Source organism: Gadus morhua, chromosome 18 (genome assembly GCF_902167405.1).
Source record: "Gadus morhua chromosome 18, gadMor3.0, whole genome shotgun sequence".
NCBI classification, from domain to species: domain Eukaryota; kingdom Metazoa; phylum Chordata; class Actinopteri; order Gadiformes; family Gadidae; genus Gadus; species Gadus morhua.
This window is the reverse complement of record NC_044065.1, coordinates 24,089,931-24,102,458: the sequence shown is the minus strand read 5'-3', so window position 1 is coordinate 24,102,458 and position 12,528 is coordinate 24,089,931. Positions and strand designations below refer to the sequence as shown.

The 12,528-nt window shown below is 43.4% G+C and overlaps 1 protein-coding gene across 2 annotated transcripts in view; it reads left to right on the top strand.

The window, feature by feature from the left end:
* Window positions 1-12,528, top strand: part of smarcd2 (SWI/SNF related BAF chromatin remodeling complex subunit D2) — a 47,454-nt gene that overhangs the window by 16,318 nt on the left and 18,608 nt on the right. For both annotated transcript variants that reach the window (XM_030340775.1, XM_030340776.1), the window contains exon 5: window positions 4,270-4,389. In XM_030340775.1, the coding sequence (XP_030196635.1) occupies window positions 4,270-4,389 (120 nt within the window). The remainder of the gene's footprint in view (window positions 1-4,269; window positions 4,390-12,528) is intronic.

Sequence of the window (12,528 nt, the reverse complement as noted above, 5' to 3'; positions counted from 1 at the left end):
GAAACATGCATGTAAACTAAAGTCCTTGACCAACTGCAGTTGTTACAACTGAAGAACTAAAAGCCATCTTTGACTGTCTTAACTTAGAAAAGTACTGCTACTTTTTAGTTGTTTTTTACAGTCAAAGATGGCTCTTTTAGTTAATTCGTGCATTAGAGTATAACAACAAAGGGAGAGACGTCGGAGAACCCAACGCAGTCTAGTCATAATATTGTAATGACCACGGAAGAGGCAGTGAATGAAGTATTGAATAGACAGAGATTTATTAGATAGGCCTACCTAATAAACCGTTGGAACACACAAGAGCGGAAACACGGCAACGCCGGTAAACAAACCCCGAGAAGCCCAATCCCTATGAGAGCTCCCCGCGCTACGGCCATCCGGAGGCGCCCAGAGCTTTTGGCGGTGATATTATATATACAAATATTATATTACATACAACTATATTATATATAGAGCTCCGGGAGTCGCAAACGGCAACATTCACTTTCTACTCCATGCTGCAGTTCACCCTGGACTGAACTGCCCTGAGTTTGACGGTTGAACGCTGATTGGCTGTTACGTTACACATGTGACTCAGTGGCCACTCTGTTGAACGCTGATTGGCTGTTACGTTACACATGTGACTCAGTGGCCACGCTGTTGAACGCTGATTGGCTGTCATCACGCGAAACGTGAACGTGCTCGCCTGTGCACGGCAAAAGTGTGGCGCGACAAATCAAAACTTGTCGCTGGTTTTCGCTAGCGAAAAATTCGCCCGATACGCGTCTATACGTTCACTTTGTATGGGATCCTGTCGCCCCGTCGCGTTTGGTGTGAACGCACAGTAGACAGCCATTTATTAGATTACTAATAAACCGTTGGAACACACAAGACCGGTAACCATAGCAACGCCGGTAAACAAACGCCGGTAAACAACCCCCTCAAAGAGAGCTCCCAGCCCCACGGCCATCCGGAGGCTCACACAGCTTTTGGCCGTGATATTATGTATACAATTATATTATATTAATTCGCCCGATTCGCGTCTCTACGTTGACGCGTGAACGCACAGTAAAACCGAAAAAAACGTGGCTTTGGCGATCCCGAGATCGCGTTCTCTGTAATCGCGATTTCGATCAGAAAACGATAAATCGTTCAACCCTAGAGACAGGGATCACACAGGCAAATTTTTTCGCGCTTGGCCCACTCTGGATAAATGTCGTTCAAATTGCATATGAGAACTTCTACGGCCGTGGAGAAATGCAATCCTCCGTAGCCACGGAGAGCTGTCATCACAGAGAGGGCATCTCGTTGCATACTTACGGCGTCGATAAGAGGGGGCGGTGTCAGTAGACTACAAAGCTGCAAACTTGTCGCTTTTCGGCGACAATCGCCGTTTTCTTGGTCAATTTGGTCATTCACGTGAATGGTGTAAAACCGGAGAGTTTTGTTTTGGGGGGGGGGGGTCCAGAATTGCAGAAAATTATTGGATCATTCTTATCCAATGCGCCTGGCTACCGCGCATGCGCATCCGCATGCGCAAGCATGCGGCCAAACAACGCAAGAGAGCTTGCGAAACACTCGTCCAGAGGGGTGTTCCACGAACGGAGGTTTAACAAACACTGAGTTAACGCTGAACTCTAGGTTGATTTACCCTGTGCCGACTAACCAAGAGTTTTCGGTTCCACAGCAGAGGTTATGCATTAGTTCAATCAACTCGTGGTTGGTTAACATAGGGTTGTGCGCGTCCATGCCAAACCTAAAAAGACGTGATGTATGGATCAGGGAAACCCTGATCGAAATGGCGAAACGGGCCGCTTATTTCAATGAAATGGAACTTAAGGTTCTCCTGGAGAGCTATGACGAGGAGAAGGACATTATCACAAGAAAAGGGAACGCTAATGCCTCTGCAACTCGGAGAACCAACGCCTGGCAGCTGATCGCTGACCGCGTAAATGCGTTAGTTACACGTCGAAAGCATGATCCTTAATATTTGAGCCATGACTATATAAATATCCCAGTTAAGCATTCTTAAAGATCCTACCACATATCCCCTTTCTTCTAAAAAAATATGTAGCCTACTCCAATGGCTTCCAAGCGGTCAGCGGATCAAGTATAAAAATGAAGTATAAAAAAACATACAAACTGGTAAGCTTTTCCCACCATCGTATTGGTATAAATTTAATTGAGCCTTTTTTTTTAAGCCAATCGTGAAAAGGCCGACAGTCAGCAGACTGGATCTGGCCCTCAAATGGTCTTGACCCCGGTGGAGGAGCTGTTAATAAACAATTAATAAATAAATTCAGGGCGCCCTGGCATGGAGGGGGTACCTGGTGGTACCTCCTCAGAGAGTCAGGGGCCATACCCCAATGGTTGAATGTAGGTGTTTGTGTTTTCTTGTATTTTAGATTTTTTTTGCCTTCGAAGTAACACATGCATACCATGTGCTTGCCACAGCGCATACTATTCCAAATGTTTCTTTTTTTGGTAACTGGGTAGAAAACCTAAAAGTGACAATTCATCAACTTCACAGATCAAGATGGATTAGTGCGTGTAACGATCAAACATTCTCCAGTGGATGCAAATCCACTGGAGACTATAGTATAAAAGAGAGACTATAGATAGTCCTCCACTGAGGACTATTTTATACTTTGTGTTGTAAGTGCCTCTCGGTATAGTACTCAGACAATATTGCTCTTTGTATGATAGGAGGCCGATACAAATCTTGGATGGGTCATCTGAAAGGACTGAGATGTGCTCAGCATCTCCAACATTATAGCCTAGATGAAACTACCATTTGCAAAAAATGGAGGGCTACGCAAATAGTCTGGAGTGAACTGAGGCCAGGTCCTCTATTGGTAGTGTTGGCTATGTAAGGCTATTTAAATATATTAAAGATTTGCACGAGAATCTATAGGCCTATCTCTCCACTCCAGCAAAAAGTCATTTGATATGCCAAGATGTCGAGCCGTGGTCTTATCAATCGCTCCCGGTGGATTGCACGTATAATTTGAACTCCGATATCAGCAGTTCTCATCAAAAGGGCATGCCATTGTGAACACATGAAATCTGCGGTGAACGAGGGTTTAAATACCCAAAACCGGGTTATGTTTCAAACTTAACCTGCGCAAAACCTGGTCCGACCAGGTTTGATTCAGAGCATATGTTATGCTGAGTATGCTGAGTTTTGTTAAGTCACGCTCAGACTAGTGTCATTTGCATATTACAATAAAAATAACCCTGTGACACTGTCACCTTTTTTCCTCTGAGGAGTTTGCAGGTCTGAGACTATTATTTAGACAAATTATTAGCAAATATCAATCTGACAATTTGACCAGAGAGTTAGAAAGGGCGTATCGCGCTGCTGCCTTCTCACACCGCGAGACAGGTTTGTGGCTGTGAGTGTCGCGATTTCGGTTTCGATACGCGTATCGTTACAGCCCTAGTGGTCTGTATGAGTCACTGTTCACAAATGATCGCTCCTCATTATAATAGACAAATACAATGATTCAACATTTATAATATGTAGGCTTTTATTTAACCACGCAGGCTATTTGAATTACTGTATCAATGAACTAAAGATACAAGAAGTGCTTTTTGGTATTGCTATAGTGACTTAACTTTAGTAATTTCTACATTCAACCACACAAACCTTAATCTTTAATTAATTTAAAGTTATATACAATGTTTTATAACACTCTTATTGGTATTATAAGAGTGATTATTGAGATTCAATTATATTGCTGAGATTTGGTTCTGCTCCGTTGACTTAATTTACTTGAGTGCACTCCCCACTCAGCTGACCTTGTGAGTGTAAAGTTTACTAAGATGGGAGACGCCAAATCTCTCTTTTGGGTCAGTGTTGTGTTTCGAGTCTGGGTATGTGGTCCTTATTGCCTTTTAATGGTGCTCCTCTGCTGGGTGGCCAGCGGGCCCTGTGGTTGGGGGGGGGGGGGGGGGGGGGGGGGCTCTATAGTTCTCCATAGGTAGAGCTCCAACATTATGATGGTGACAGAGAACTTTGGTCACAAGTCTAATCCCGGTTCTGGGAAAAGTCATGAGATCTGCTTGTTCTAAAGGAGAGCAATTCTGTGCGGTTGCTCCGTTTGTCATGCTCCCTCAGGGTATTGGTTCTCCACTGGAAACTGAGTAATACAAGTGGACTTTATAGCAGGACATGATGGCTGAGTCTTCTAAATATCTAACTAATCAACGTTTGGTTGTGTCTGTTGAACTTGGGGCAGCCAGACAGAACCCTGAGCCCGTATTTCGTCTCTTGTGTCCCCACAGCAGAAGCGCAAGTTGAGGATCTACATCTCCAACACCTTCACCGCCGCCAAGCCTGAGGCTGAGGACCATGAGAAGGTGGCATCCTGGGAGCTGAGGGTGGAGGGCAAACTTCTAGAGGAGGTACACACATCCTCATAAACTGTCCACGCTTTTGGTTTTGGCGTACCTACCTCTGGATCCCCTGGGATGATCACCTAGTTATGGTCGTTCAAACTTGTTGCCATGTTCAACCTCACTGTCCCTTGTCCATACCCAGGCTCTGGCCTGCTCCTAGCCACGCTTTTGGCCTACCCAGGGCTCAACACTGCGACCAAAATAGTTGCATAATCAAACATTTATCATGTGGATGTAAGGGTAGAACATGTTTTATTGGACCAATGCTTCAAAAGGCAAAACTGCAATATCACATAAGTGCTGTGTGGAGGAAGTCAGTGTTTTTGGGATCCTCTGCTGCTCAGTCTGTTTCAGCAGAGTTTCAAGGTGTGTGGGTCACACACCAGACCCCATGGCCGCATCCGCAGCAGAAGTAAAGGTCACATCGGAGGGTTTGATTGAGGTCTTGTTCCGTTTTCATTGGAGTTAATGCTGATGGATGGCGACGCGATGCACGCCAGGGTTTGGTTCGTGCTGGAAGTACTCGTCGGCTGTGTTACGGCGCTGGTGTGACCGCTTGATTTGGAAACGAGACCCACTTAAGTTTCAATGAAGGCACGCTGCTCTGATAAAAAAAAAAAAAAAGGTTTTATAGATTGCGCTAAGTTTAAATGAGGTTGCACCACAGAACTAGCGTTATAGCATGCAAAGAAATTCATTGCTCTACATAACAGATCGCCAGAAATGAAAAAGATACCTAATTAGAGTATATGTCCCAATAATATTTATGTCATTATTAGTAGGAAGAGCTTTTTGATGTAGAAGGAGGAGCAGGAGTTTGTTGGTGAGGAAGACGTGCCGAGGTGCTGGCGGTAAAAACATGCATAAAAACTTTCAAATAGTTGTAAATAAACTTCAAAAGATTTTCTAATCTTGATTGGTGTTTTATTGGTCCTTAATGTGCAAAGTAAACAAGGTGCAAAGTATATAAGGTCAAAGTAAATACAGTGCAAAGTGATTCCGGAAATTATTAATCACAGCCCTTGCCGTCTCCGTTGCGTCGACTAATAATAATAATATTGGATGCGCATAGAGCTAGGGAGAGGGACTATTTGCAATTTGCAATACAATCATGACATTATGCAATAGACGATTCATTATGCAATTTAATAATGTAATTTGAAAATACGTTATTCAAAGTGTATTTTAATATGAAAAGTGACAATGAAATCCTCAATTCGATTTGAAAAAGTTATAACAATAAAAATAGAATTAACATTTTGTCAAATTTTTTGAGTGCCTTTTAATCAAATGGAAAAGCTGTAGCACCCCCGTGATTGCAATGCACTTCGCCACGCTTTGTGTGCAAAATTCAAATGACATTTCAATCTGCAAAAGGCTTTGCAAAAGATTTTGCAATCTATCAGCGAATCGCGTCTCGGCGAGACCTACGTCACTACTTCGTAATCGCCTTGTTTATATGCAATGGAGGAGATTGTCGCTACACTCTGAAGTTTGACAGATGATGTGGAGAACAATCGTGTTGAAGACACAGATGCTGTTGATGGAGTGCTTACTCTTGGAGATACAGGCCTGATAGATTTCATGCGTGGTGCCTGAATTCAGGCTTGAGCTCGGCCATGGCCTCTTGGCCAGGACTCCCTCGAAAAAGAGGTTTTTAATCTCAATGGGACTTTCCTGGTTAAATAAAGGTCAAATAAAAAAATACAAAATGTATGTTGTCAAGAAAAGTGAAAAAAAGGTGAGCGGTGCCTTTTTTTAAATGTCTAGTCAACCTACCTGACCTTTTGATTGACATGACTACCACCAACTAAGCGCAGTCTATATAATGAAGTCTTTTACCTTTGTATGTTTGCACTGAGGATGTTCTGAATGGGACTGAAAACGTTTTGCATGCACTCTGGGTAGCACTTTACACTTTTATTCAATAAAAACGTATTGTTGCTTCGGCTACATGGTGTGCAAGTTCCGCTCCTTTTATTGTTAAGAAAGGCAATTCTCTAGGTCTTCGAATTGTATTTGATGATTACAGGCACAGATAAATTCACTTCCTATCAGCCCTGGAGATTTTTCTGTTACTTTTTCTGGTTTATTTTTTCCCACGTCGCGCCCCCCCTGAAGACCTCTGGCGCCCCCCAGGGGAGGCGCGCCTTAGAGTTTGAAAAACACTGGGATAGACGACAGGATAATACTACTCCGACTCTGCAATTCGTTGCCCGATCGATCTTAAATGATGACTACTAACCATGAAAAAAAGGAAATAAACTTCAAAAGCTTTTCCAATCTTATTTGGTCTTCTATTGGTCCTTTTAATGTGCAAAGTAAACAAGGTGCAAAGTATATAAGGTCAAAGTAAATACGGTGCAAAGTGTATTTTTTCGTTCTCAGACCAATCACAGCCCTTGCCATCTCTGTTGCGTCGACTTCAGCTCTAGTGCGCGTGTAGGGCTAGGTAGAGGGTCTAAAACAACAGAGAGGGCTCTCCGTGTCTACGTACAACACTTTACGGAGGAGTATAACCAGCCCTCATCCTAACTGGTAGGCTGACGAGGAAGGGACATAATTCCCGCCCAGACGCAATTCGCTGATGGATTGAAAATTCTTTTGCAAAGCGTTTTGTGGATTGAAATGTCATTAGAATTTTGCTACACAGGGAGCGTGGCGAAGTGCATTGGAATCACGGGGGCTTCCCATTTGAATAAAGACTTTATTTTTTTCATTTCCATTGTCACCTTTGCATATTGAAATACACTTCGAAATAACGTATTTTCTAATTACATTGTGAAATTGCATTATGAATTGTTAATTGCATAATGCAATGACTTATTGAATTGCAAATTGCACTGCCATTTTAATTTTGCTACACATATGCTTCCATACCTTCAAGCCATGGTACGAATCATGATGTATCCTTACCTTAGATCCTCTTCTGATCACTGGCTCTAGTTGCCAATATGATCAGATCTACGGTACATCTTACTGGGTGTTTGCTGGTACTTTTTGTTTTGGGAGTTGTCCATGTCGCTTTTATTGTTGAGTACTTGTGCTGTATTTCCACAGGAGGGTGCGGGTCGGTTCAGTGTGGCTATTTGGAGTCGTGAAGGTACCACAGTACCCTTATGGTAGGGCGGCGTTTAAGCCGGATGGCGATAGCCGCGGCAGCTACATTAACATTGTGACCTCATAGAAGCCCGAAACAGTGTAGCCTGCTAATAAATCCGAGGAAAAATAAGAACGCGCGCACAATCAACAAAGATCAACAATGTAGGACGTCCAAGAAGGAAGGCAAGCTTTTGCGCGACATTTTCTTCAATAAATGAAGCTTTCGCCATTTTACAGAAATACCTTGTGGATAATATGTTTGTTTGTTATTATCCCCCTGTCGCACGGTAGTTAAGGTTGGGGGATCATCTACAAGCTTCCATCGTCCGATTGCGCCCCCTATTAAACGCCGATAGTCGATACTATCGGCGGGGGGGTCGCTAATTTATCACATTCTAAAATTGCCGTTTGATTTTTCAATTTTTTTCTTTAAAACGATTAGGATGGTCTTCCCCTTGGACCAGCGTGAGCCTCCGCTGATTTTAAGTTTCGATACGTCGTGCCGGCGGCGCTGTCATGATGACACAGTCGGTGTGTCTCAATAGTGAAATCACCGTTACACTCATGTATCTTCAATAATATCGAAACGAAATTTCGATAGCTTTTATACTTTTTTCCAAATCAGTTTGTTTCTTTCCGGCATAGTTTTCCTTACTCTCATTGATTTCCTTTGACACCAGAGCGTTAGGTCGTTCATGCGCGCACACACACACACACACACACACACACACACACACACACACACACACACACACACACACACACACACACACACACACGCAATAGCTCCGCCACATAGCCACGTTTATGGACACTTCTGATCCGATTAGAAGTGGAAGAACGGCTCAATTGGAATAAAAAAATTTCATACGCCTCAATCGGAATACAATTCTCTGATCGGAATAGAATTCCATGTCCTGATAACTTATCAACCCATGCGTGTCCGGTTGCTAAGCGACGTCAAAGTCTTTGGCAGACTATTTCTCTGCTGATCAACACTACGAATGGTAATTGTAAAAAGACACACCGTGTGAATTCAATATATTGTTTCGTTTTGGCAAGGAGCAGTGTAATAAGCGGGATAATGTATAATATAATGTATCCCTTACATATATCATAAAAGTCAAGACCAACATAACGGTTGTGCGCGAGACATACGGACGTACGCTTACCACTTTTGTAAACGCCATATATACATTACATTCGGATTGCATGATAGGAAAAGATCTATTCCGTTTAGAAATCTAATTGGATGATCAGAAGTGTCCATGTTAACACAGCTTGGACACACATGCAATCGCTCCGCCATTGTCTTAATACGCACATAAACACACAGACGTAGACACACATACACATAGATGAGCGACCATCAGTTCTTCAAAGTGACATTCAGCGGAGTTTGATGTAATTTCGCCGTGCGAGCAGACCGGTAGGTTTCGACCCCCTCCCCTCTCCTCTCCTCTCGTAGCAGTAAGTGAATACTTCAGTTCAGTGCTACAGAGTGTGTTTCCTCCTGTGCCAGTTAACTTGTATTACAATTTGCGGGGCCTTTTAAGCTGTAAAATTAGCCACACACAGCACACCACAGCTCTGTTTTTCTAGCAATAAAAAAAATAATGACCAAAAAAAACGCCTTTTCGTCTGCAACTTGCGACGATCGGCGATGGAATCCATCGATAGTCGATAGAATCGACCATCGGCCCATTCCTAACGGCAGTGCGATTATGTCGACAGGCGGCGTGTGTAGCTCGAACTTGCCGGCACCCTTTCAGGAGTCACAGTACCCCAACAGAGGAGTACTGCGAGAAGAGTACGGCTCAATACGGCTCAGTCCGGGTCACGCCAACTTTTGGCGTTGGAAACATGATCCGTGCCGCACCTTTGCGAACTGAACCTACCCGCACCCCCCGGTGGAAATGCGCCATTAGAGTACTATCCAGTCTGTTCTTAAAACAATTGACACTTGGTGCGTTCACCACTTCTGATGGTAGGTTGTTCCATATATTGGTCACTCTCAGGCTGAAGAAGTATTTCCTAAGTTGAGTTTTGGGTCTTTGGGTTTTTAGTTTGTACTGGTGCCCCCTGGATGAATGTCTCTGGCCGTCACAGACACAGGCGGTGTTGGGTTGGTGCCTCTTCGTTGGACAACCCCTATGCTGTCTTACAATTTCTCAGCACTGGTGTAGTCAAGGGTTCAACGACACAGTGCTTTGTATATGGTTAAAAGGATGTCGGCATCCATTGAACTGAAGGTACGTCTGAGGAGTCAGAATATGGCATTGGATTACTTTGTTTTGCCATAGATGTGGATGTCAAAATGCAGGTTTTGGTAAAAGGTAACTTGAAGGTCTTTTTCTTATGTGTTTTCCGGATCGTGTCTTCCTTTGTCGTCTGTGAGATGGTATTGGTATGTGTTATCGGATTTTCCATACGAGATAGCTTTACATTTATCCGGATGGAACCGGAGAAGCCAAGTGTCGCTCCACTTGTTGTTGCGTTGATTGTTTAGATCTTGTTGTAGAGAATCTTGGTCTTTTTTTTTTTTATTGTTCTGAATATCTTTGTCATCGGCGAATGGGAAGATGTCTGAATGAACATTATCTGGTAGATCATTAATAAATATAACGAATAAAAGGGGTGGACCGTTATCCAATCCACGGCATCGGTCCAATATTGGGCAATTACGCTGGACCGGATATCAGAGGGGAGAAAGTAATATGATCCGATCCGCAAGGCGTGTCACGTGATAACTAGTGATGGATTTAATGATTATTTCGGTCAGTTCGCCAAGAAGAATCGTTCAGAATCATTCGTTCGTTCAGTCGAGTTTCCGGTAGCGGTGAATCGAATCACGGAATGCACGGTTCTCAGCTGAGTCAGTCAGACTCAGCTCCTCCCTCGTTCTCATTCTCAAACGATCGTGGAAGTCGGTCATCAATCGACACAACATTACAACTTTAACCAAGCGCAGCGGGATGGGGGGGTGTAGTTGATTATCGGATGTTTAACATATCAGCAAAAGACTTGATTTAGCAATGATGGTGGGGGTCCCGGGTGGAGAACGAACCATCAAAGAATGAGACAGATTGAGACATTAAAATATTTGATTAATCTGGCATGACACAGATAGTACAAAGACGGCATGCATTTACCATTTCATTGATATTGAATCGTACTCTCGCTCACTAAGCCTCTTCCCTCTTCACCACTCAGTAAGTGAAGAAATAGCGAGTCAGTGAGTCAGTCACTAGTGGGTTTGGTAGGAGTCGAGTCTGAGAACGAACGAGACCAGCGAGAGCGAAGAATCAGTTTGGTTCGTTCTTGTTAATGATTCGTTCATTCGAACTGATTCGGTCGCAAACGCAATGATAACAGTAGTCATCTATTAGTCGCATGTGCATGAGAGCTAGCACATGAGAGCTACCTGTTGAACAGCCATGTCAGCAGTGTGGCTGTACTTCAACCTTGAAGAACAAATAAGTGCAACAGCCTGGGCCTGGCTGTTGAGCGGCTCTCCTTGGCTGTTGAGCGGCTCTCCTTGGCTGTTGAGCGGCTCTCCTTGGCTGTTGAGCGGCTCTCCTTGGCTGTTGAGCGGCTCTCCTTGGCTGTTGAGCGGCTCTCCTTGGCTGTTGAGCGGCTCTCCTTGGCTGTTGAGCGGCGTTCCTTGAATGTTGAGCGGCGCTCCTTGAATGTTGAGCGGCGCTCCTTGGCTGTTGCCGAGCGCGAATACGCGGTCACGTCCAGGGTTTAAAGTTATTAAGTGAATGAAATTAGGCCAAATTAAGGCCATTAAAAAGTAATAAACGTCATCTGACGAGGTATTCACATTTCCAACAAGGACTATGAGTTTTTCAATTTGTGTAATTTACGTGCAGGCCTATCTCCTAAAATTACTAAAACTGGATTTGTTTTTATCCACGCAAGTTGTCAATTTGCATATTAAAATACACTTTGAATAACGTATTTTCAAATTACATTATTAAATTGCATAATGAATTGTTGATTGCATAATGTCATGATTGTATTGCAAATTGCAATACAATACACTCAGGTCCTATTGCTAGTAGGACCTGAGTGATATCAATGATACGTGGTGCGTGTGCTGAAACAAACTGGATATACCCGGCTGGCTTGCTGCCAAACCACTTCGCGAGTTCGCTTCTGTTAGTCATTGATCTGTTAGTTCACATTGAGAAATGCAAATTTTCAGACCTCTGGCTGGAGGAATTTTACGGTATTAACGTATAGGGGGATTATTTGTTTATCAACACGGCGGATGCGCGTGCAGAATGATCGCAAGAAGAACATTTGTTTGACCAGTTGCCATGGTTATCTCTGTGTGGTTAATTTGCAGTTGCGGTGTTAATTAGCAATGTCTTCAGCTTACTGTTACATTAAACTGTCATCAGAAGACGCGGTTATATGCTATAGACCAGGGATGCAACGGCCCGCATACGGCCCACATCCTCACTCAGTCAGGCCCGCACATAATTTTTATTTTATAAAGTGTGGTTGATCGTCCTTTCATAAATCCAAATTGTTCGTTGCTGAAGAGGCTGTTTTTGTCCATATGTTTCGTGATGTGGTCTCTTACTAATTTCTCCACGGTTTTGCAAATGATCCTTGTTGCTGTATTCCACATCGTTTCCCCTAGCAACTGGTTGTCAAGTTTTGTTCAGTGCCCTTTTGTAGTTAATCTCCCCTGAGACCTGACTGCCCAGCACTGAAGTTCTGGTTCTGCTTTGACTCTTATTCTGACTATCGTGCAGAGGAACCAGATTTAAATTATCTGCATGTGCTTTGCACGCCCAAACACGCACACGCATGCACATGCACACAGCAGCGCTCAACCTCTCTGACCACGGGTTTCCCTTGATAAAAGGAATTGAAACTGCAAGTGTTTTTGTGTCTCTAGCTCTTCAATCAACCGAAAACCAATGCCGTCTGTTGAATTTTTTTTTTGTTTTGTACATTTCTGTTGTCCCACCCACTGCAATATGTAGATTGTCAGTTTATAAATAAAGGCATTTTTCGTTTCATAGT